General features: G+C 34.7%; 1 protein-coding gene across 9 annotated transcripts in view; it reads right to left on the reverse strand.

Moving 5' to 3' along the window:
* The window catches only part of TCF12 (transcription factor 12), a 383,835-nt gene that overhangs the window by 213,177 nt on the left and 143,000 nt on the right, over positions 1-27,658 (reverse strand). For 8 of the 9 annotated variants that reach the window (XM_041743077.1, XM_041743075.1, XM_041743079.1 and 5 more), the window contains exon 4: positions 26,428-26,501. In XM_041743077.1, the coding sequence (XP_041599011.1) occupies positions 26,428-26,501 (74 nt within the window). Of the gene's footprint in view, positions 1-17,479; positions 17,542-26,427; positions 26,502-27,658 lie in introns of all 9 variants that reach the window. The other variant, XM_041743083.1, reaches the window with a different exon arrangement.

Raw genomic sequence — 27,658 nt, forward strand, 5'->3', positions numbered from 1 at the left:
TTTTTCAATTCTAAATTCCCAACTACCATTCTCCTTACAGATTTTGAAAATTAATTTCTCCAGCAATGGCTATCAAAATCATAAATCCATTAACACATGAAACAAAAGGTAAAGAATACCTTGAACTACAAGTACAAAAGGACATAAAATAGTTTATTAAAATATATTAACCCATCTATACTGTTTTTCTATAATAAAGTTCAAGAAAAAATGTAAATTAAGAATTATGCTGCTATATTAGTTTGTGTGATTATAAATAAGCAGCACCAGAAGGACTGAAGTTTGTAAGAATACAGGAAAATACTTATATGGAGGAGGTCCCACTCAATTTTCTTTTTAGTTTTAGCTCTACCTACTACGTGGTTCTCCCCAGTAACTTCAGACAAGAAGCATACTATTCTGTTGATGGTTTCTAATGTTTAGATTTTGGCTGCTTCTCACTAACTGGCAAAACTTACAGAGGCTAATAAGTTCCTTCCAGTTCAGAAACAGATGCTCCATGCAGGACAAAAATTTGAAAAACAGTGAAAAGTAAACTCAATTAGGAAAATATCTACCTTAAAAATACTACAAAATATAGTGCAATATATATAAAATTTTTAAGACACCTGCTTAGTTTATGCCTAAACTAACATCCTAAGTTCATACCTATAAAATGTTTTTTTGGTTTTTTGGGTAAGATTTTATTTATTTATTTCAGAGAGAGCAGCACGCGCATACGCATACAAGAGTTAGGGGAGGGGCAGAGGGAGAAGCACACTCCCCACGGAGCAGGGAGCCCTATGTAGGGCTCGATCTCCCGATCCTTGGGATCATGACTTGAGCTGAAGGCAGATGTTTAACCGACTGAGCCACCCAGGCACCCCTATAAAAGGCTTATTAAAAGATTACAAAATTGGGGTATCTGCGTGGCTCAGGTGGTGTTTGATTCTTGATTTTGGATCAGGTCATGATCTCAGGGTCGCGGGACTGAGCTCCAATGCTCAGTGTGAAGCCTGCTTAATAATCTCCCTCTCCTCCTCCCTCTGCCCTTCCCCACCCACTCATGCTCTCTCTAGGGGGGAAAAAAAAAGGCAAGAAAGAAAAAAGATTACAAAATTAACTCAAAATAGAGTAAATAACATAAGACCTAAATCCATAAAACTCTTAGGAGAAAACATAAACAGGTACTCCTTGATATCATTCTTGGTCATGTTTTTTTTTGGGGGGGGGGGTTGGCATCAAAAGCAAAGGCAACAGAAAGCAAAAATAGGCTACATCAAATAAAAAGCTTCTGCACAGCAAAGGAAACCATCAACAAAATGAAAAGGCAACATATGGGATATAAGAAAATACCTGTGAATCATGTATCTGATAAGCGGTTAAAATCCAAAATACATAAAGAATTTCTATAACTCCTTTATTGTGACAGATACTAGCTATCTTTGTAAGCACAGCATAACATACAAACTTGTCAAATCACTATGTTGTATACCTGGAAACTATGCAACATTTCACATCAACTATATTTCAATAAAAAACAAGAAAAGGGGCACTTGGATGGCTAGGTCCATTAAGTGTCTGCCTTTGGCTCAGGTCATGATCCCCAGAGTCCCAGGATCCAGCCATGCTGGATCCCTGCATCAGGATCCCTGTTCAGGGCGGGAGTCTGCTTCTCCCTCTCCTTTTGCCCCTCCTCCTGCTTGTGCTCTCTCTCTCTCTAATAAATAATAAAATCTTTTAAAAGAGCAAAAACAAAAGCTGATACAACTCAATACGAAAAAAATCCCCATTAAATATGATTAAAAGGTAGGCAAAGATCTGAATATACATTTTTTCCAAAGCAGACATATAGATGGCCAGGAGCAACATGAAATGGTGCTCAACAGCACCAAACAGGGAAATGCAAATCAGAACCATAACAGGGTATCATCACCTCATACCTTCAAAATGGCTATGATCAGAAAGATAAGAAATAACAAGTGTTAGTGAGGATGTGGAGAAAAGGTTAAACCTCATGCACTTCTGGTAGGAATGTGAAATGGCATACCACTATGGAAAATAGTACGGAGGTTCCTCAAAAAATTATACACAGAAATACCACATGATCCAGCCAATCCTACTTCTGGGTATTTATTTGAAGAAAACAAAAACACTAATTTAAAAAGATATATGCACACATACCCCCATGTTCACTGCAGCTTTATAACAGCCAAGACATGGAAGCAACCTAAGTGTCCACTGATGGAAGAAAAAAGAAATGGAAGAGTACACATACACATACACATACACACACATGCACGCACAAGCACAATACAGTATTATTTAGTTGCAACAAGGAAAAAAATTTGCCATTTGCAACAACAGAGATAGACCTTGAGGGCATTATGCTAAGTAAAATAAGTCAAACAGAGAAAGACAAATACTGTATGATCTCACTGATGTGTAATCTTAAAACAAAATCCAAGTTCATAATTAAAGAGAACAGATTGGTGGTTGCCTGAAGCAGAGACCAGGATATGGGAAAACTGGGTGAAGGAGATCAAAAAGTACAATCTTCCAGTATAAAATAAGTCCTGAGAATGTAGTATACAGCATTGTGACTATGGTTAATCATACTGTATTTGTACATTTGAAAGTTGTTTAGAGTGGCTCTTAAAAAGTCTCATAAGAAAAATAATCGTATAACTATATATTGTTAACTAGACTTCATGGGGTGATCATTTTGCAATATACATACATGGAACCATTATGTTATATACTTGAAACTAACAATGCATCAATTATATCTCAATTAAAAAAGATTACATTAACATTAAATAATTTCCCCACTTTCCTTTCTATATAGCCTTTTTGCATTTTCAAAGTGTTAGCCTATGATATATTAAAGAATATTTTATTAAAAAGGCAATCCTGCACAGATGATTTAAGAAGCACTAGTCTATACCCTTGGTACAAAAAATGTGGTCCTCAGAGTAGCAGTATTGAGAATACTGGGTGACTGTGGAAATGCAGAACCTCTGAGTGCATCTAAGACCTAAAGAATCAGAATATACATTTTTAAAAGAACTTCGGAGGATTCATATGCAAATTAAAATTTGGGAAGAACTAGTCTATATTATCTCATAAGTCATGGAGCTTGATACATGGTAAAATAATATTAGCTCCTATTGTTTTTCCTACTACCACTAGCAACTCATTAAGTTCTAAAGAGCTCACATTCTTAAACTGATTCTTCCACTATCCCTTTCACATACTATATGCAACCAGGGAAATTAGATAAAAGAGAAAGTTAAAATGGCACTCCAACACAAAAGCAGCCTCAGATTTTACATATTTTAAAGCCTCTATCTTCTACTACTGTATGTCAACAGATTAAGACAAAGCATATAATTACTGTTCAATAAATATTTTAAAAATATTTACTATTTGGGGATTCCTGGGTGGCGCAGCGGTTTGGCGCCGGCCTTTGGCCCAGGGCGCGATCCTGGAGACCCCGGATCGAATCCCACATCGGGCTCCCGGTGCATGGAGCCTGCTTCTCCCTCTGCCTGTGTCTCTGCCTCTCTCTATCTCTCTCTGTGACTATCATAAATAAAAAATTAAAAAAAAAATTAAAAAAAAATATTTACTATTTGTGAAATCAACTCAAATAAATCAAACCTAGGAACAAATAACATAGTTATAATAACCCTTGCATTAATAAGTGATAAATAATTGCAAGAAAGGATACCTGCCAATGAGCAAAAAAATTTTCTTGCATTCAGTACAATAACATATTTTCATAGCCAGTTACATCTGTTAAATTTTGCTGAATATTTATTTTATATTAGGTGAGAAAAAATAAAAGCAAAAAACAATTAGTATATAGAATAATATTTAACCTATATAAGCTTATAAGAAAAGGACTAAAAATTGTAAGTACTAAGAGTTTTAAATTTTGTCTGGATTTTCTAAAATTTCTATGAAAACCATTTACTGCTTTTGAAAAAAGTTTCTCACAGTTTTTCTTCTAACATGATTAAAATACCATACTATCATTGTAGAAAATTGGTTAAGTATACAGAAATAACATCAGCTAAGCAGGAAAAAAAAGATTCCTATTTTACCTCAACTGAAATGCAAAACCAGGAACATTTTGACATTTTTTCCCCAACTTTTACATGTTTCTAACTAGTTTACACATATAAAAATGTATGTAATAGCTACATATCCATCATTCAACAAATAAAACATTGCCAATATAGCTTAAATCCCTATGGAATCCTCTCAAATTCCCCTCTGAAGTAAACAATATCCTAAATTTGTCTTTTTATTGCTTTCATGCATTATTTTATTATACTTCTATTACATATGCACACTCCCTAACTAAAATAATACATAGCACATTCTGCATCTTTTAAAATGTTATCTAAAGAGTATCCTTTTTCTTTACTCACTTAACATTCAATATATGAGATTGACAACATGTTGAAAAAGTGTAGCACTAGTATATACATGTCACTACTATATAATATTCTACTTATAAACATACCACAATTTATCCATTTCCCTTTCAATGACATTTAGCTTGTTTCCCATTTTCCCCTATTACAAACAAGGCTGCTATATATAAACACTAGTAATATGTCTCCTTGCACACACATGAGAATTTATGTGAAATTTTCTCTAGGAAAATTTCTCTAGGAATTTCTAGGTTAGAGTATGCACTTCAAAGTTACTAGACACTGCTGACCTCTTCTGTAGGAGAGAAATTACTATCATTTAAGAAAAAAAGTCTCATATTTCATACTGAATCAGAAAGTTTCTGAGCCATACAGACAGACCCAACTTATGAAAGATAGCTTCCTAAGTCCACTTATAAGTTGTATGTAATTTGTGATGCACTTTCCAGATGGTAAAAAGCAAAGCAATCACGATTACATTTCCTGATCAATTCATTTAACCCTTATGTAGTCTTTTTCTTATCTAAGAGTCTGACCTGGGTTAAAAGGCAGTCCTTTGCCATAATAAATATTCAAGACCACATCTACTAAATGAGTTAATCTTCTCCAGGCTCCTTAGTTTACATTAAGGTTCTATAAATAAAACTGCATCCATTACTCCAGGTGTTGATTAAATAAAATTTGACAGAAATACAATAGTATTTTTAGTTTGTTGCCAGTATCTGGTCTTGAGGATTAGTGTTATATAGGCTATTATAGCCACTGGCAACAGTGTTGACTGATGCTGATTGTTAGATCCTGATCCCACAGGCATAACAGTTCACAGTTCATAATTAAAACAGTAATATACATCCTGGTAATATTCAGAGGACAATACTTTTGGATTCTCTTGTCAGCCATCGTGATACTCACCATCTTCCAGCCATTTATACAGCCTCTTCTTGCTCCTATGAACAAAGCCACTCATCTTTAAGGGTAAGCCCAAATTAAAAGTATAATTGTAAAAGAATGTTCTTTTGATAACCAGCTCATATGGGTGGGTAAATCCATGACTTGATTTAGCTCCTGGAAGGTGAAAGTAAGTAAGCCATAGATGAAAGATCAGGGATTCCTTCTAGGAATGTACATGAAGTCTTCACTCAATCTATATAATAAGGTCTTCTGTGCCAACAATAATAGCAACAGCATACGTTTGATGATATGCTTTGTGAGAACATGAGCTAAGGACTCTACTCACTTAATCCTTACAACATCATGAATCCTCACAATCCCATGAACTACTATTCCCATTACATAGATAAGAAAATGAGTGCAGAAGATTCACATAATTCACATGATATCCATCAGTAAGTAATAGCAGGATGAATCTGAATCCAAGCAATCTGACTCCAGAGCCCACCATGCAATGCTACTTCTCTAGTAATAACTGTTCCTCCCTAGAATTATGGTGAATTAAATGGCTCAATGACAGGCTAGAGACATAAAATGAACAGTGTATTTGTTCAAATGGTAATTCACACGTGACAAAGGAAGCCAGGAAAATGCAACAAAACAGCAACAAAAATTTTTTAAACCACCCCATTAGCAAGTGGTATTTCTTTTTTTTTTTTTTTTTTGCAAGTGGTATTTCAAATAATGGAGATAGTCATGAGAGTTTTGAGAAATTTTTGAACCTGTGGATTCTGACGGGAAAAAAGCAAACAAAATGGGAAATGGAAACATTTCCTTTGGTAAGTCGATATCAAGTGCATTCATTCATTATTCATTCATTCCTCCTGCAGAACATTTCCCTTGCTCAAGGTGGGAATAAACTACAGCAACCTTCTGTGATACTGAGTTCCTGCAGAGAATGTAAACAGAAGACTCAATGAACTTTTTGTGGTATATAAAGCAAATTCCAAATTCATACACCATTAGGACTAGAAGTTGAGTGCCAATGTAAGATGGAGTTTATGATAATGACATGGCAATTATAATAATCAATATTTGTTACAATGCGGGTGGCACCCGAGAAAGGGTACGTAACTCTATTCCAATAAACAAAGGGAGTATCTGAAGGACATTGAAAATTGCAAAACAATAAAAAATAAAAAATATTGTTCCTACAGAGATAAGAATCTTTAGAGTCAGAGTCTTAAATCCAACTTCAGCTTGAGGCCTACCCAGAGAAAGAGAGTCAGAGGAGGCACCCAATCTTCCTTTGGGAACTGGTGACTTGTTTTGCAGCACTGAAGCTACCCAAACATAGCAAATGAATGCAAAAGGACTTGTAAGAGAAACATCCATTATCCCCTTCTTTAGTTTCTAGGTCTCTGGAACCCCTAGCGTCACCTAGCTAAAATACTACAGGTGACATATAGGTATTCCAACAAAGAAAGAAAACTACTTCTACCTAATACCAAAGAAAGACAGTGTCCCTGATTCCTGATATATAGTTTCTCTTGGAGAGTTCTCAGCAGCTGCAAAGTTCTTCCCTTGAAAGACAGAAAAGCATCACCATCAGATAGGACAGGTAGGTGGAGCTACTCTGTGTAACTATATCTTACAAAACCCCTAACTTTTAGAGATGACTTTTTAATGATAAACGGGCTTCTGAAAACTAAAAATGGTCCTTAGCAGAAACTTCTATATTAAACAAGTAGGTTAGTAAAAGAGTTCATCAAGATTTTCTTGGATTTTGTACAATTCCAAAGACGACAGTAGGCATGGGGTGAAGGAGACACTACTGCCACCTACCCCTGACAACCCCCACCTCCCACCCCATGGCTTCCCCCTTTTGCATCACCACCACTCCTGAATCCCTGTTTCCTGAATTGTCAGAATTTTTTTTAACAAAACTAAAAAACAAAACAAACAACAAAAAAAAGCTTTCAGAATTTTTAGCTTTCAAAATTTTTAAATTTGTAAAAGCACTTAAAATATTTTTGAGAGAGCTTCTAATTTTTTTAGTTTAAGAAAGCATTTTTAAACATTAATTGTAAATACCCACACCTGCAGCTTTAGTATCACACCTTCCCAGCAATATGTTAATATTTCAAAGATGTTTTAAAGAAACTTTTCTAGGTTAGTCTTTATTGCTAAGAACATCAAGGGAATTAAACTCAAAATATATATTACCCCTCCCATTTTCATGGCCCTTTTGTAACAAAATATCCATCACTCATTTCTGCATGTTTGCCACCCTGTCTTTTACATATTAGTATATGAAGCTATCTCCTCCATCAAGTTGCCTAACCAGGAAGGCCTCTGAGCAACTTTAACATACTGCTGAGGAATGACCCCTGGGGGAGTACTTATTTACCCGTTTGAGGAACACATTCTATGGGCAAATCAACTTTTTAAAATCACTAAAAGCCAGATTCTTGTGGCTACTCATGTGTCCAGATATCTTAGTTCACCCATATCATACATATACTTAACCAAATTAAGTGAATTCATAAAAAAAAGAAAAAATTAACTAATAAAAATAGTTCCACTCCTCTTCTACTCATGCACCTTAGAGTAAAGCATGGGAGATAGAATCTATTGTTCTGTCCATTAGTATGGGTTTTTGAGTGCTTCTCAGGTGAAACACCTCACTTCATGGCTATTGTATTGTGTTCTTCATACAATATGATATTAAAACACAAATCAGCAACTCTGTCTAATAAACACACAAATAGCTATCTGACCCATTATCAGAGGAAAATCCCACTCTGATGTGTGTGTATGTATCCTATTTATCCAATAAATAAATAAAAATGGCAAGGCAAGTTTAAGTGACATTATTAGAATATTTCTGGCCAATACACATAATTAAAAGTAAAAATAAGAAGACAGTTACTTCCTTAAAAGTAAAGTTTTACTGTATTTCAGACATGTAGTCCAAATTGATACAGTTTGGATTATGTAAGATTAGTTAACTACATTTGCATACAATACAAAATTTTCAGATACTCAGAAAAGTATCCAGGAGACCAGGACCCCTCTGATAATCAATAGTAGTTCACAGTATTACCAGTCTTTTTTTTTAATATACTCCCTAAGAGAGACTGGGAGATGTGTCACTTAAATATTAAAACTAATAGTGGCACAAACTGAATTATCATCTACTTGATCAAATGTGACCATTTTGTTTAGAGCAACAACTGAAATTGATTTCCTCTTTTATCCTGCTCTCTGCTTTGTGTTCTTATGTTTTCAGTATATACTATCAATCTCTAACCTATATCCATTCAAATGTGTTTACTGATACTTCTGTGATAGGATCTTTTTTCTTTCCTGTTCTTGACTTCCTTTTCATTCTCTTCTTCCCTATAACCTATCCCTTTTACCTGTCTTTCATATCATTTTAATCTAGTTACTGTGCATACGGAAGTGTGATAATGCATATGCATACATAAGTATTACTGCCAATAATTTATCAGGCACTGTGTAGATGCTTGCATACAACAATGAATAAAAGTCTTCAAGGAGCTCATCATTTAGAAAAAAAAGAAATAGTACCTACAAATATTTTAATAAACTGAGTAACTTTTGCATGAGGTCTGATCTGAGCCTGAGGTGTGTCACATTACAACTTCCAAAGGTCTGATCAGTATTCCTAGACTATTAGTCCAGTGGGCAAGATGGCATGACCAATGAAACTTTAATTGATGTCCAAGCCAGTGTGCCAATTTCCAAGTTAAGCTTCCTGAGTTGAGTAAGAATAGTTTAGAAGATGGTAATATATCAGCACAACTTCAAATGTGAACCTCAAAGCAGAACGAGCACTCTCAGGCAAGCAGAAGAAACAGCATTAAGATTTGATAAAAATGCTCTAAAGCATAATGAAACATGCTGATAACTAGAAAACAAAAATGTCAACAAGCACACCTCTGGTAGCATAATAATCATCACAGTTAACTTTTATTGAGTGCCTTCTATGTGCCACTATAAATAGATATTGCATTTTCCCCATCTCAAAGATGAGGAAATTTTGTCATAAAGAATTTAACTTTCTTAAAGTCAGAGAACGGTAGAGAACTGATTTAAACTTGGGAACTATGACAACAAATGACTTAATGATTTTTTTTCTTTTTCATTTCCAACACCAAGAAATCTGACAATAGAGTACAAACTTAAATAGAGAATAATTTCACTAGGCAAGCCATCTTCAAGGTCTCAGAATCCCTTTGGTCTCAGGACCTGTTATATAAAGATATTTTGTCTTAAAAAAAAATTGAGAACCGCAAAGAGTTTTTGTTTATATAGAACATATCCAGTGATATTTATCACACTAGAAAGTAAATCTGAGAAATTAAAAGCACAAGAACCTGGAGCAAAAACATTATCATATATCATACAGCATTTGCAAACTCCACAGTATACTCAGGAAAGAACAAGACTGAAATGGCAAAGAATGTTTTAGTACTATGAAAATAGTTTTAATATAACAAACTATCTAAAAGGGTCTCAGAGACACAGAAAGGTCCCTGGAACATACTAAGTAAATTGCTGTAATAGACTATTTACTGTATTTTAAAATAAATTATGAACCTTGATTACCACTACTGTCAGAATTTGGAAACCCTAGTTGAAGACTATTTATTTAAAACAGAGGCCTCATTTAAAAAGATTCAGGGAAGTCAAGGGGGGCATGCCTAACACCACACAGCTATTTGGTGGTAGTTATTTAATCTTACTATATTAAAGAATAGATCTTTGTCTTCTGATTATAAAATATCAGTAGACAAATATTTGGAGACAGTTAGCAGTAAGGAAAGTAACTACACAACAATGAACAGGGTATCAAAATTCCAAAGATTTCTGGAATAAGTCAGTACTGTCAGTCCTGTGCAGAAAAAGCAGATAGTGCTGGCTTCGTTTCTCCATTCACTTGTATGTGCTGCTCCTAAGCTTCCATTTTTGAAGCAAATTCATGGTTCTAAATTAGATCAGCCTAGCTAAAAACTCCATTTCCATTTGCACTTCCAGACAGGATAGAGTTCCAGATTAACTCTCACACTTCAAACAATCAAAAGACTAAACAGCAGTTTTGAGGCACCAGATGTGGACAATGCAGCATACTGCTGATCCCTGAGAGAGGGGAAACAAAGTGAATCCTAGGATTGCTGAGAGGGGCTAGGGAAGAGGGAGATATACCTCACTTAAAAGTCTAACTAAAAAAATAATAATAATAAAATAAATATTTCAGACACAAAGAAGATGAAAAACTTTATCAGCACCAGACCTACACAATGAGAGTGTTAAAACAAGTCCTTCAATCACAAGAAAAATAATACCAGCTAGAAATATGGCCCTACACAAAGGACTAAAACATGTTTCTTAACCATAATGAAATTAAATTAAATATTAATAATAAAAATATCACTAGAGAATCTCCAAATATTTCAAAATCAAATATACTTCTAAGTAACCCATGGGTCAAGGAAGAACTCAACAGGAAAATTCTAAAATTCATTCTATTTTGAACTGGGTGAAATGAAAACTCAACATAGCAAAAACTGTAGGATGCAGGTAACACCACAGCCAGAGGATAATTTTTAGTACTAAAATGCCAGTTAGAAAAGATAAAAGGTCTCAAATCGATGACCTCAATTATACCTTAAGAAACTAGAAAACAGGGTTTGCCTGGGTGGCTTAATCAGTTAAGTGTGCTTTTGGATCAGGTTATGATCCCTGGGTCCTGGGATAAGGTCCCACATTGGCCTCCTGCATGGTGGGGAATCTGCTTCTTCCTCTCTCTTTCCCTATCCTCCCTGCTTATGCTCTTTCTCTCAAGTAAAAATCTTTAAAAAAAAAATAAAGAAAGAAACTAGAAAACAAAAAGCAAATTAAATTCAAAATAAGAGTAATGGAAGTCAAACATATTGAAAACAGAAAAACAAAACCAATGAAACCAAAAACTAGTTCTTTGAGAATATCAGTAAAATGGTAAGCCTCTAGCCATACTGGGGCGGGGGGGGGGGGGAATAATTCACTAATATCAAGAATGAGGTAGAGACTCTAACTACAATTCTATAAATATTGTGCCAGGTAGACTCTAAGATGGATCTCAATGTTCTCTGGTATTCATACCCCCTATATAAACCATTCCCCCAGAGTGTGAGCTGGCCTAGTAATTTACTTTTTTTTTTTTTTTAAGATTTCACTTATTTATTCATGAGAGACATAGAGAGAAAGGCCGAGACACAGGCAGAGAGAGGAGAAGCAGGCTCCATGCAGGGAGCCCGATGTGGGACTCGATCCCAGAACTCCAGGATCATGCCCTGAGCCAAAGGCAGATGCTCAACCACTGAGCCACCCAGGCGTCCCTAGTAATTTGCTTCTAATCAATATGGCAAAGGTAGTATGATCATTTCTGTGATCAGGCTCTGTAATATTTTGTCTTCTATCTTGCTAGCAGACCTCCTCCCTTGTGGGCTTTGATGAAGTAAGCTGCCATGATGGAAAGGCTTAGCTAGCAAGATACCGAAGAAAGCAATTTCCAGGCAACTGCCACACTGTGGCCTTCAGTTCAAATATAAGAACTGAATCTTGACAAACACATATGAGTTTGGAAGCAGATCGTTCCCAAACAGGTCTTTAGATGGGGCCCTGGTTCTGACCAATATCTTGCTTAGAGCACCGTAAGAGACCCTGAAGCAGAGGACCAAGCTAAGCTGTGCTTAAATCCTCATGAATAGAAACTGACAGACAATAAATGTGTATTACTTTAAGACACTAAATTTGTAATACTTCTTTAGGATATCAAAAATGATTAATACAAATATTTAAAAGATAACAAAGAAATATTATGCCAGTCAATAAATTCAATTTAAATGAAATAGACAAATGGGCATTTCTTAAAGTACACAAACTAATAAAGTTCACTCAAGAAAAAAATAGGTAGTGATCACTGGGTGGCTCAGCAGTTTAGCACCGCCTTTGGCCCAGGGCCTGATCCTGGAGACCCGGAATCGAGTCCCAGATCAGGCTCCGTACACGAAGCCTGCTTCTCCCTCTTCCTGTTTCTCTGCCTATCCCTCTCTCTCTGTGTCTCATGAATAAATAAATAAAATCTTTAAAAAAAAAAATAGGTAACTTGAATAGTCCTTTATTTATAAAATTGAAATTATAATTAAAAATCATGCCCAGAAGGGACTCTAGGCTCATATATCTTAACTGATAAATTCTACCAAACATTTAAGGAGGAATAACACCAATTCTACACAAATTGCTTAAAAAGATAAGAGAAATACCTCTCAACTCATTCTTTTAAGCCCAGATTAGCATATCAAATTCTGAGACCGTATAAGGAAAAAAAACCCTACAAATCAGTATTACTCAAATATAAAAATTCTTAACATTTTAGCAAATTGAACTCAATAATATATAAAAGGAACAGTATATAATAACCAGTGCTATTTATCTCAGGAATATAAAATTGGTTTAAGATTTAAAATAATAATTGATATAATTCTTAGAGCAACACAGTAAAAAAAAATCATATGACCATTTCAATAGATGTGGAGAAAACATTTCATAAAATTGAAAATCTGTATTTGATAAATACTTTCAACAAATCAGGAACAGAAGGGAATGTCCTCAATCTAATAAATCACATCCATGAAACTTAGAACTAACATCATGCTTAAGGGTGAAACATTGTTTCCTAAACATCAAGGACAAGGCAAAGCTATCCACTCTAATTTTATCTATTTAACACTGTATGAAGATATCATAACTAATTCAAAAAGAAGGAAAAAAATCCAGATTGGAAAAGAAACAGTTACTTTCATTTTTCATGGATGATGTACTGTCAAAATAGAAAATCTTCCAGCGTGTACAAAAAAGCTACCACAGCTAGTGAGTTTAGCAAGGTGCAGGATACAAGATCCATTAACAAAAATGTACTATAGTCTTATATAATTCATGAATACCCATAAATTGAAATAAAAAACTTATAACAGTATCAAAAATTATAAAAGAGATAAACTAAGTAAAAGATGTGTAATATGTGTTCAGTGAAAACTACAAAACATTGCTAAAAGAAATTAAAGAAGAATTAAATAGATACACCATATTTGTGGATCAGAAGACATCACATTGTTATCAATTCCCCTTAAAATGATAAATTCAACACAATCCCAACCAAAATCTCAGAATTCTAGAAACAAGGAACACCTCGGTAGCTCAGTCGGTTAAGTGTCTAAATTTGGCTCAGGTTATGATCTGGGGTCCTGGGATGAACCCTTCATCAGGCTCTGCACTCAGTGAGGAGTTCTGCTTGTCCCTTTCCTTCTTCCTCTGCCCATCCCCTCACTCATGTTCTTTCTCTTTCAAATAAACAAAATTAAAAAAAAAAAAAAAGAACTGTAGAAACTGATATGCTGGTTTAAAATTTTTCAATTTATATGCAAAGTGCCTAGAATTTGCAAAACAATTTTGAAATAAATGACGAGGCTGGATACACTACCTGATATGAAGTCTTTATTTATTTTAAAGACTTAGTCATTCACTAGAGAGAGGCAGAGAGCAAAAAGCACAAGCAGGATTCCCCTCCACTCTGAGCACGGAGCCTGACACAGGATTTGATCCCACCACTCAGAGATCATGACCTGAGCCAAAACTATGAGTTGGCTGCCCAACCAACTGAGCTAACTAGGTGCCCCTGAAGATTTATTTTAAAGGTACAGTGATCAAGATGCTATGATATTGGTGTAAAGACTTTGATAAATCAGTAGAACAAAACAAGTTCAGAAATTGACCTTCATATAATGGTCAATTGATTTTCAATAGAGATAACAAGAGAACTCAATGGGGAAGGTAATCTTTCCAACAAATGGTAGTAACAAAACTACACAGCTTTATCTGTAAAGAAAATCTATCAATTTCAACCCTTACTTCACATCTTATACAAAAAAGAACTCACAATGGATAACACATCTAAATTAATGATTAAGTGTATGTCATTTAATGTACTACTTCTTAAGACTATTACTAGCAGTCAAACTCAATTCCTAAGTAACAGAAGGATTCATGGTGGGAAAAAAACTGTGAGAAATATATTCTATTCCTTTTTAAAATAACTACAACTTGGAATACTTTATTAAAAATTGAGAAATCTAATAAAGAAGTCTAATTTTGTTTAACTCAATAATACATACATACATTGGACTATGGAGCTCTGTATTTACACATTAATTATTAGTATCCTATTTAGGACAGTTTGAGAAACTATGGTCTTGGTGAAAATTTTTGTTTTACATGTTATGAACTAATGTCCAGAGTAAGTAATTCATTTGATCAAGTTCACTTGTTAAATGAGAGAAGTCCCAGGCTTAGGTCTTTTGTTCTTTGTATTATAATACAGATTATCATTTTCAATTGATGTGCCCTAAAGATTTCTTAACCATGTAATGATTATTTCTGTTCTTCTACTCTCCCTTGGTCATCATTATCATAACTTTTATCACTATATAGTATAATAATCTGTTTTTCCCATGAGAATGAGCACTCCATTTGCCCAGATAGTATGGAGTGATCATTTTATTTTGCTTAACTAGTCCACAGACCAGAAACTTATGGAATCTCAATAAATGCTACATGAATGAAAGAACTGAGAGAAAAAAGGATTCCATGTGAACAGCCCATAGAGTACAAGCCCAAGAGAAGACTACAAAATTCTAAACTGGGAAGAAAAATAACCGAGTAAAAACTGATCTAAGAGAGTAAGGTAAGGTTAGTGGGAAATCAAGAATAATATTTAAAGAGCAAGAACTCCGAAAACTCAATGAGATAAGATGGTATCACCAATACAGAGAGGATATTGGCTTACAGGACAGTTGATACTTTCTTGTCAATCACTAAATGACTTTTTTTTTTTTAAGATTTTATTTATTTATTCGTGAGACACACACACACACACACACACACACACACACACAGAGATAGAGAGAGAGAGAGAGAGGCAGAGACACAGGCAGAGGGAGAAGCAGGCTCCATGCAGAGAGCCCAATGCGGGACTCGATCCCAGGTTTCCAGGACTGAAGGTGGCGCTAAACTGCTGAGCCACCAGGGCTGTCCACTAAATGACTTCCTAAACTAAACATCAAGAAGAGGGTCTGCTCCATGCAAAAAGTAGCACATTATAATATAAAACCCCATTAATCATTTTATTTGATAGCACAAAGGGATTAAGTATCAGTTCAACACACTGAAAGAAAACACTCCATGCTTGTTATTTTCAAAATAAAATTGTTAGAATATATGAGAACAAGTACATCACAAAAGGGACTATTTAATTGCCCATGCTAAGCCTTTTTGACATACATAAACTCATTTAAGATCTCATAACTACCCTGTGGAGTAGATATCCTTTCAAACAAATTTAAGGAACTTAGGAGTCTATATTCAGTCATAAGAATGCAGATTAGTAAAAAAAATAAAAATAAAAAAAAAGAGAATGCAGATTAGTAAGAATCTACATTCATAAATATCTGGGTTGCCAAATTTTCCCCAATAATCTTTAAATCCCAAGATCTGTAATGCAATGAAGTTTTCCAACAGCTTCAATTTTGTGAACAATTTACTTTTCCTGACCTACAGAACCTCTTGTTGGTCATTTAAAAATTGCAACAGGTCCCTCATCTTGTTTAGGACATACCCCATGAATTCAAAACACCTGCTTTTTTAAGGGGCTTCTGAGACTTGTAAACTTCCTATGTGGTTTTGTATCAAAATGGATCTGTGATTTTTTTTTATGAGACTGGATATAAGAAGAGGAATACTTATAAACTACTTAATACATTCCAGATATTATGCTTTCTAGAATTTCCTATATTTTTCACACACTTGTTACGAGATAAATCTCTTTGCAGATGAGAAATATGAGGCTCAGAAATTAGGTATCTTATCTTTTCCAATGTCAAAATAGTGGTGAAACCATGAAGTAAATAAACTTACTGATTTTATGGCGTTTACTTTTAAGTACAAAATGTAAATAATAGTTTTATAAGAAATAATGACAGTACCATCATCTTACAACTTCTAGAGTATCTTCTCTTTCAAGTCCTGGACAAGGAGGAATAACAACTGTTTTGGGGTCTTTTACACTTTGGCAAGTGTGACATGGTAGAAAGGGAGAGTAATTTAGAGTCATACCCTGGCTATTAGTCTTGGATGTTCAATATCTGTTTAGTTATCCACTTTCTCTGAACCTCAATTTCCTCACTTCTAAAATAGACAGGATTTTAAAAATGGCTTCTTGAGAGGCTGGTGTGAAGCTTAAAATAGGGAACATGCGAAAGGCTTTATACAATATTTTAACAAATGCTAGTTATGATTAATTGCTATTAACAAAAATAGACTAAGTGGACCTAGAAAGGTATTCAGCCGAATCTATCCTCCATTCTGTTCTTATATATAAGAAATATGTAAATCTAAAGAAAGTAATAAAACTGTTGTCAGAAATAAGAACTAAACAAATTACAAAAAGGGACTGAAGAGATATTCAAAGATTAGTAAGTTTTGACTTTCACTTGCTAAAGACTAAATAATGAAATTTAGAAAAGAAAATTATGAAGATCAGTCCTGATAAAGATGCTATATGACAAGCATGCAAAGTTAAGTGAAACCAGTTTGAGAGGTGACAAACTAACATAAAGGCTGATTCCAAAAACTATTTGACAGCATCTGAATGGACTCTGTCCCTGGAAGAATGGCTAAACTGAAAAAAAAAAAAAAATAGGTCTGTCTAGCTTAAGATGGAAAAGTAGACAACTTGATAGGTGTGTGATTTCTTTCATTTTAAATTAGTGCTAGTAAGAGATTTAAAGGAGCTTACATCATCCTAACCCAACTTTTTCCTTATCCAAGAACTAAGATCACAAGTTACAGGCAGATGCTGTTTTGAATGCAAAGAAGAGTAACAAACAACATTTTCCCTCATGGGTTTATTTAAACCTAACTTTAAAATACACTCTTTGCTCACCCAATAGTTTTTCTTCACATTCAGAACATTCAGAAGGAGCAGTTACATAACAAAACAGAGATTAATGGGAACATAGATGCAATATATAGAAAACACTTACTTTAATTCTCTGTCCCTCCTGTCTTGCTTTGCTATTTAACTGCTTCATCTCGTGTTTTGTACCTGAGATCAAGAGGCATAAAATACTATTTCAAAATTTGTGTGTCCTTTCTAATTATTGCATTTGAACTCGTAGCAGCTATTAAAACCTACACCATTTTCCCCTTCGAAAATAAAAACAATAGCAAATAATAAACAATCTAGAGAAAATATCTACTCTAGACAAGAGGAAGTAACACTAAACTTTATTACCCATCAATGGTATCAATGGAGGACAATGAGTAAAAATTTATCTTTTGATTCACACAACTAGATTTTCCCATTTATAAGGGAAACTATCAAAATCAATCTGGTAGTTGGATAACACAACCACAGCTACCTTATCAAAGCCTGAATAAAACACATGGAGTTTAATTCAAGAGTTGCCATTCTGTTGGGGGAGGAAATCTATACAATTTTATATCTTCCTCAGTTGCCAAATGTGCCATTTTTTTCCTTTGAGATATCTCTCCTCTTTCCATTATTTTGTATTCTTGATCCTACCATCCTAATCTATGTCTTATTTAATCTCAAGGAGGCCTATGTAGTAACATTTTACCAGATCACACTATTTCTTGTCATTCCCTCACTTTGGATCCATCTCTCATACTACAATATACTGATGTTTACAAAACCCTTCGTGTCATTCCCTGCATAAAAATTTATTTTTAAGTAGCTCCCTACTCATCAAAAGATAGACTACATTTCTTGAACAGAAAGGTTACCTGCCTAATCACACACATTATTTACCTACATAGCAAGATCATTTACTCTTTACTGAATTTTGTGATTTTGAGGTCTCTGAACTTGGTCCCATCATTCCACATTCCAGAAAGCTGTCCCTTTCAATCTTACTCATACAAATATTGTCTGTCCTACAACAGTCTACTCAAACACTTCCTCTTCACTCTTTCCTGATCACTGAAAGTAATTTCTCCATCTCCTGTAATGCCATGATAATCAGTGAAATTAATTTAATAATTAACTATTTGCTGCTTAATAATTATAGCTTCTTTATTACTGCCTTAAGAGTTAAAGTTTTATAATTTATTTAACTCTTTAGGTAAATAAGACTTGTATTTCTAATCACATTTCCTGAACTCTGAAATATGCTTTGTTCACTTTTAATGATGCAGAAACTGAGTGCACCTAACACATCTCAGCATTTTAAAACTGGAGAACCAGAGTAAAGCACAAGTTCCTTAGAAGCAGAGAGACAATGTTATCCTTATTTACAAAGGTAGCTCTCATTACACTGTGCTATACTGGGAGAAGAAAACTACAGGTTCTCTCTACCCCTAGATATTCCCAAGGCCTCTCTACCATCAAATGTAAATGAACTACATATCAGGCTCTCTCCAAGCTCCAGCAGTATAACCCTCCCTGGGGTCGAAATGAATAGATAGCACATGAGGGGAACTGAGGCTCTATTACCTCATCTCCAACTTATCCATCAAACTAGAGTGGCTGTTTGCCATGCTCATCCACATGAATGAAAAGATACTGCATATCTGCTAAGAAGGGAGAGAATAATAAGCAAAATTAAAGATTATTTTAGTTACATCAGACAGAAATGGTCTAGGAACAGCTAGAGAGGTAACATTAAACTCGTCCAGATAATGTTAGGGACTCATTTTAGTTTCCACGGAATTTGAAAGCTGTATGTCTCTTCTAGTTGAATTTTTATTTATTTTTGTTTCCCTTACCCAAAGGAAGTATCCAATCTATGGTGTTGTGTATGTATGAGTCTTAGGAGGCTAGAGCAACTCCTGAATCTTTGTACTCTTATATTCATTTTCTACCTGATGTGGTCTATCAGGCTGCCGTCCATGTGTACTCCTGACAAATGGTCTGAGAAATGACCACTGCTGGTGCTTTTTTTTTTTTAATAAAATGAACCCTCATTTTGCTACCTCATTTTTTTGTGTGACAAAAATAAGGATATAATATTAAAATAAATCAAATGATATACAATACTGTCATTATTCTGATACAGAATTTTTACACAGCAATATTGATATAGGTACACATGGCAGGATGTCAGGTAATCCATTATAAGAGACCTTCTGGTTACAAATGGGAGTTTATTTTTTATTTTTTATTTTTTTTTAAATTTTTTTTTTTTTATTTTTTTTTTATTTATGATAGTCACAGAGAGAGAGAGAGAGAGAGGCAGAGACACAGGCGGAGGGAGAAGCAGGCTCCATGCACCGGGAGCCTGATGTGGGATTCGATCCCGGGTCTCCAGGATCGCGCCCTGGGCCAAAGGCAGGCGCCAAACCGCTGCGCCACCCAGGGATCCCCAAATGGGAGTTTAAATTACAACTTCATACCGATTTTAAAATGGTAACAAGTGGTATGCCAGATTAAAATCAATACTCCCTCTTCAAGTGACATTTTCTGAAACATCTCGAACTGTGAGACTTAAAAAAAGTAAACTTCTCTAACAGGTAGCAAAAAGTCAGAGTACGCATTAAAATCAAAGAACTCAGAACATACACTTACTATTTATTTCTTAATTAGAAGTCTTTGAAGTTACTTTGTGCTGAGTCACATGTAGCCTCTAAACCTAGTATTTTAAAGCCAACTCATCACCACATAACTGGTTTTCCCCTTCTCCACTAATAGGCCTAAGTCCGGAAATTTACTAAGGTAGTTATTATTAGTACCCACCTCCCTTCTATCAATGAAAAAAAGAAAAAGAAAAAAAAATTGAGGCAAAGAGAAATAATTTACCGAGTCATACAGCTAGGAAGTAGAAGTGCCAAAATAGAACTCATACAACTTGCTTTCATGTTCAAGCTCTTAAATTCTATGCGTGTCTACCTCACATCACACTATACTATGCTGGCTAGGTAACTTTAATTTTTTTTTAATTATATCATGTTCCATGTCCTCTTTTGAAATATCAATTGCAGATCCTCTTTTCTCTTCAGTTTTCTCCTCTCTTCCCCCATTCCTTTAGTATATGGCAGAAAATTTAAGACATTTCTTCTCTGACTTGGGAAATACAAAGGTAGGGGGGCTAAAAAGTAACTGCAAAATTTTGAATATTTGAATTCTAGGCCAGAGTCTATCACTAACTAGACAGACTGTCTAGCCAAACCTTTTGTGTATTTTTTATCAACAGCACCTATCTCAACCTAGCCAAATTTCAAACTCTCTTATTAGTTTCCTCACCCATACAATAAAAGGACTGGATATAGATAGCTAACACACTTTCCAGTTTTGAAATTCTATGAAACTGCAAAATCAGGAGGAAAGGAAGAGCAACATGGACATGACTGTTTCACTGTGCAAACCATATTTATACTGAGAAGGAACAACCATGATAAAAATTTAACAATTAGAAAAAATAAGCAATCAAACTCTGTGCAATTGAATGTTGCTTCTTTCCCCTAAAACAACTACAATAGATTGTATATAACCTGAAAAATGCTCATAATTAAAACATCAACTGCTGGTCACTGCTGGTGCCTATAATTTTTATTAGTGATTACGTACCACTGATCTCTTTTACTTTTTAAACTGAGAAATGAAAAATTCTGTATCTTAGGTAAAGACTGTCAACAAGAAGACTGTTCCCTTTTCCTGTAAGCCCTGTCATAACTCTAGGATGCAAACCCCAATGATATTTCAGTACTCTGAGCTTGGTCAGGCTGGGTTGCAAAGCTGAGAGGGCAAGAAACCCAAGATGATGTGGCCCCTTGGAATTTCCATGAACTAAAATGATCACACAACATTTCAGAAATGGAATTTGTACAGCAGGAAATGCGACCATGAAAACGAACAACGAAACATTAGATATTTGGAGATAATAATAATAATGATGGTAATAATAGTAATAGCAGCTTTCATTTATTGCTTCAATGAATGAAATACTTCACAGCTATTATTACAACTCATCTTTACTCAAACCCTACAAAGTATATGCAAAATTATCATAATTTCAGAGATGAGAAATCAAGGCACAAAGAGGTTGAGTCATTTGTCCAATGTCACAAACTACAATTCTCCAGAGTCAGTGATCTTAAATAAAATGCTTCACTAAGTAATATCATCAATCAGGACAATAACTTGTAAGCAGGGTAAAAAGGAAGTCTATTACCATTAATACCACCACCATCTACTTCGAGCTTTGAGAGCTTCATCATAAATCAACTTTGATTCTTTTCCATTTCCAAACACAATTAATCTAGTAAATCTAACAATTCTTCCCCAATTTGATTATATTCAGTAAACATATATGTATAGAACATCTATTACATAAAAAGCATTGTACTAGACAGAGTAAAACTTTTACATCTAAGTTTGTCACAGGACTTCGGCTTTCCCAAGAAAGAAACAGATAAATGAAGGGGAAAAGAAACAGATTTTATTTATGTCTCTTAAAAATCTAAAGGAAGTATATTACGTATGACAAAATCAGCAAATAATGCTTATTCATTACACTTAGAATGTAGCACAACTACAAATATATTCATTCATTTAAATTTGATTAATCATTACATATAGATCTAGTTAATAAATTCTGAAATACAAAGAATTAAAGCCAACACACAGCACTAAGTACCACTGATTTAAGCACTTCACCTATATTTATCTCACTTAATCATAGAGTTACATGCATTTAAAATTCATGACAACCTTATAAAGTACTTATTATCCCATTTCACAAATGAATAAACTAAGGTACAATGAATTTGAGTAACTTGTCCAGAATCATACAGGCAGTAAGTAGCAGAGTTGGGATTCATGCCCCTGGCACTCTGGCTCCAGAAGCTGTGCTCCTGACCACTGCCTTTTAAAGAGGATGGAAAAAAAAATTGGAACTAGAATAAATCATTAATACGGTAGTAAATAACAAAAATCATGGTATTCCCTGCCCTTTTACCTGGTGCAATGTCAAATATAGAAAACATTTGTTTACAGGAAAGGATAAAAACTAAGGGAAGGAGGAACAAACTTCTTATATCTCCTGCTCTCATCTAAACTATCTGATATCTTAATCACTCTTTTCAATCTCTGGTGCTTTAATCAGCACTTTTCATATTATTTCTGAAAATAAAAGTGTTATTCACATCATAATGATGCTGTTATTTTTTAATTGGTGTGTCTTGTTCTGCACAGGTAGGCAGCAGGTCAATGGTGCAGAAACCAGGACTCTACCAAAGGTGGAGAGGTTTGAGGGACATGTCACAAGTGCTCTTACTTCCTTATGATTTCTTATGAGTGCCTCAAACATGCGGTCTCATTTCCACATTTCTTAAAAATGCTGACCATGTCTACCATTTCTTCTATAACCACTATTAGATACAGCACTTATTTCTGTGTCTGCCTAACAAAAATTCTCTCTTGAATGATGCGCTATGGATAGTTCTGATAACTTGAAACTCAATGAATCACCTGAATACTGTGAGGCTACTTTTCTTTGTGGATTTGGGAAAAATAGGGCAGACAGGAGCTCTGCTGGAGTGACTTCTCCTACTCTGAGCAAACATGTATGAGACTATTTACACTGATGAGAGGTTTGTGGCCTCTTAACCATACAACTCCAGTAGAGCTCACTTACATATTAAGGTTACTAGAGCAGAAGGCTATCTTTGTTAGATTTAAAGTCAGTACCTGTTAGGCAAAAAGTATGCAAAGTAAACACTCCCCTTAAAAAGCTGTTAAATAGATACTAAGTTCAACCTACATGACTTGGTGTAGCCAATCTTGTACAGTAAAATGCATGGTTATAATAACACTAATAGAGTAGTACTAATAGAGTTCATGTGCCAAATATGATTTTACAGTAATCCAAAAAAATTATTCTTTCTCCCTTATAGTTTTAGTCGGGCAGGGAGGGAGGGAGAACAGCAACTCAGTTGAATCCAACTAAACTAGGAGCATATGCTTTATAACTCCACCAAACTACTCATTCTGCAGATTTATATACTTTTTATTGTGGCTTATTAAGTATTTTCAAGATTTACAAAAAGTAAAATAAAAAAATTTCCTATCAGCAATATAAAACCAAATTATTTAAAAATAATACAACTTGCTGCGATGCAAATGTTATTATTTATACTGGTAAAGTCTAAATAAATTTCAGTGACACTATTTCTACAAAAGTATCTATAATTTCATTATATTTTAAATTGGCTTGTTAATAATTTTATAAACAATGTGTCAAAATTGGTTTATAGCCAATATCAGTATTTACTTCTAAATTTAAAAAACTCGGGATCCCTGGGTGGCGCAGCGGTTTGGCGCCTGCCTTTGGCCCAGGGCGCGATCCTGGAGACCCGGGATCGAATCCCACATCGGGCTCCCGGTGCATGGAGCCTGCTTCTCCCTCTGCCTGTGTCTCTGCCTCTCTCTCTCTCTCTCTCTCTGTGTGACTATCATAAATAAATAAAAGTTTAAAAAAAAAAAATAAAAATAAATTTAAAAAACTCAAATGCTATTATACTCAGTAGAATAAAGTACTTTGGTAAACTGAGATTCTTATTAACAAAATTATATTCATCTGTACTTATAATAGTGAAAAAATGGTCAACTTAGTAGATGGTGTTTAATAATATACTCAAAAAGTTGATAAACTTTCTATAAATCAGTGTTGAGAGCAGCTTGAAAGATAACCATAAATGTCTTTCTCTGGTGAGAAGAGTTCAGGGAAGAATTAAATCGAAGTCATAATAAAAAAATAACTTCTTAGCTAGATAGCTAAACCATTCTAGGTTCAAAATCATGACTAGGACGGAAGCAGCAAAGTTAGTGGAAGAGCGGATTTCAGTGAAAATAAAAATAAAGGGTAGTATTAAATCACATTCTATCTGATCTCTCAGTAGACAGGTAAGAAAAAATATATATAACTTTTCACTGTAAATATAGACTAAAAAAAATTATGAGTAAAAAACAGCATTTCACATTGACCTATAGATTTAACAGCAAAAAAGAAAAGGAAGATTTACTGTGAAGCCCATCTCTAGGGGCAAACTTAATTTCAGAATCATGAAATATGTAAAAGTCTGGATACACTATTATGTTCTCTTCTCCTAAAAGAACACAGTAAGTTAAAAAAAAAGTTTGAAAGGAAAGTAAACATAAGGTACAAAAGCATCATTTAATGTATTTTAAGAAATAATGTTATCACACAGTAACTCAAGACTTTGAAAAAAAATCCAATATTAGTAAGTAATATTTTGTTCTCCACTATGTAAAATCCATACTTCACAATCTAAACAGGAAATCTGGGACACCTGGGTGGCTCAGCGTTTGAGTGTCTGCCTTTGGCTTGGGGCGTGATCCCCGTCCCGGGATCGAGTCCCGCATCGGGCTCCCTGCATGGAGCCTGCCTTTCCCTCTGTCTGTGTCTCTTCTTCCTGTCTGTGTCTCTGCCTCTCTCTGTGTCTCTCATGAATAAATAAAGAAACTCTCTTTTTAAAAAAATAAACAAACAGGAAATCTACCTTTTCTATTCACAATATTATTTAAGGAATCAAAAACTTTGGGATCCCTGGGTGGCGCAGCGGTTTGGCGCCTGCCTTTGGCCCAGGGCGCGATCCTGGAGACCCGGGATCGAATCCCACGTCGGGCTCCCGGCGCATGGAGCCTGCTTCTCCCTCTGCCTGTGTCTCTGCCTCTCTCTCTTTCTCTCTGTATGACTATCATAAATAAATAAAATTTAAAAAAAAAAAAAAAAAAAAAAAAAAAAAAAAAAAAAAAAACTTTTAAAAGTGGAAGGAAATTTGGACATCAGTTTAACTATCCCCATGGTAAAATAAGGTGTCCAAGATTTCACCACAGAGTTGATAAATCCAAGTCTTATGGTGCCCAAGACAGTGCTCTTTACATTACAAACCAGCTTTTTCAGCACTGAGTCCCTAAAGGAAAACACGTTTAATTGTCTCTCTGAATATCATTTTGGGCTCTACATGACTAGTCTATTTCTCCCAAAATTATATAAAATAAATTAAACATAGGCTACAGCCAAATATAATAACAAACCACATATTTTAACTCTGTGTTTTTCAATGCAAAACAGCATAACCCATATGGAGACTATGAGCTCTAATCACATATTGCTTCCTTCCACTTATGCCAATTTGCTTCAAGGGCTGAGTATCCATAAATTTTTATGTCTATCTTCTACTGGTTAATTCTAAGAGAAGTAAATAGTTCATTATTCATTCAAAGTATAACGTTTTTGAAAAGGTATACCTTAACCTCACCAATTTACTGCAGAGTCTGAGAACATATAGTCTAATTTTACTGACAATTCTTTGGTCTAATTTTAAATCTTTCAGTCTCATTATTTTAAAGTTTTGGGGGATCTGTTTATTGCTAAAAAAAAGGGGGGGCTCTTTTTGACCTTTCCCAGTGTAAAATGTTAGCTCAGTCCTATTTTCTAACTACCAATCAAGAAATGTCATCTGTTATGTCTGTTTTGATATGCTTCCAAGAGACAGGGCTATAGAGTCCCTGATATAAACAGCTGATGACTACTAGAACAAGAATGGAAGAGGAAAGACTGGAAACTGATACTTGAACGTCAGTGCCATCTCTCAAAGGTAATACAGGAAGAAAACAATACACAAAGAAAAATGGCAATGTATGAAGATTACTTAGTGAGGCATTCCAAACACTCCCAAGAGTATTGCAGGTAATCCAAGTGTAGAAATAACACCAAGAACACTTCTTTCATTGTAAGAGATAGAATAAACTCCCAAAGTATGGCAGTAAATTAAATTTTTTTAAAAATTAAATCTACCATGAAGGTACTGTGTATTCTACAGTATTCCCATGTAAATACGTTAGTCTTCAATTCTCTTAGGAATCAGAGCTCATGTACAAAAAAATCTTACTTATTCTGCCAAATGACTTTATAGTTTTAATCAAGGACTGGCTGATGAATGAACTTACTCTAGATGAGTCATAAGAGGGGCTTGGTTGACCACTTGTTCCCCAAGATGTTGTACCTCCTCGTTCATCCATACCTAAGGAGAGAAGAAAGTGAAAGATATAAATCCAAAAGGCTACTATAATGGATTTGTTTTTATATAGTATAGCAGAGAGTACAATTCAGTAAGCGGTATTTGCATTTGTATGGAACTAGCTGTATATCAAATCTTGTCTCAGAAACCCAAAGAAAATAAGTTATCCCAGAAAGTCCTCATTACTGCTCCATACAGCACCCTATATATAATGAACAATTTCAAAACTATGTCTTTGGAGACTTTAAAGTAGGGCATAACCTAGGTCTCCTCATTTCTGTCTCCATCCACTGCTACTTCTAAGAGTAGATGAAACCCCCAACTTTCAATGGGTTAGTCCTATGTGCACAAAAATATGAAGAATTTAGTTCTAATGGATAAGCCTTAGAAAATGACACCAAGTTGGGTGCATTGGTGGCCCAGTTAATTGTCTGTCTCTTGATTTGTGCTCAGGTCAGATCTCAGGGTTGTGAGATCAAGCCCTGCACTGGGCTCTGCACTGCTGCACTGGGCTCTGCATTGGGCATGGAGCCTGCTTAAGACTCTCTCTCTCTCTGTCCTTCCCCTGCTTCCTCTCTAAAAAAAAAAAAAAAAAAAAAAAAAAAAAAAAAGAAAGAAAAAAGAGAATTAAACAATTTGAACTGTTCAAGTTAATAAAATTGGTTTCTAATGTAAAATTGATTAGATGTTCTAAACTGAATATACCAAACTAAATCAAAATATACCAAATCATATCAAATCAACGTTAGTTACATTAAAACTAATAAAAATGATGTGACAATTCATCCTAGTGAAATCTCTAAAATCTGATTCTAAATGAGATCTACTCTTATGAAACTTGCAAAGGATAACTCAAAATGAAAAAGGATTAACAAAAAAATCAATTCATTGTGCTCCTTCATGTATCATCTGTAGATTTGACTCCATTATTCTTACCTTCCAGTCAGTCCCTAGAAAAAGTGAAAAGAGCTGGAGACCTCTCAACCCAGGTATCTCTCTCCCTTTTCTGTTCTGAGGATCAGTCTTTTTTTTCCTTGACTTCTATCTAACAGGATATCCCTTTCCCAACCCTTTCCAAGTTTTCTATGATGAAACACAAAAAACTGACTTTTTTCATTCTTGCATGAGAAAACTCTAGATGGTATAAAGACAACATTCTG

Source organism: Vulpes lagopus, chromosome 2 (assembly GCF_018345385.1).
Source record: "Vulpes lagopus strain Blue_001 chromosome 2, ASM1834538v1, whole genome shotgun sequence".
Taxonomy (NCBI): Eukaryota; Metazoa; Chordata; class Mammalia; order Carnivora; family Canidae; genus Vulpes; species Vulpes lagopus.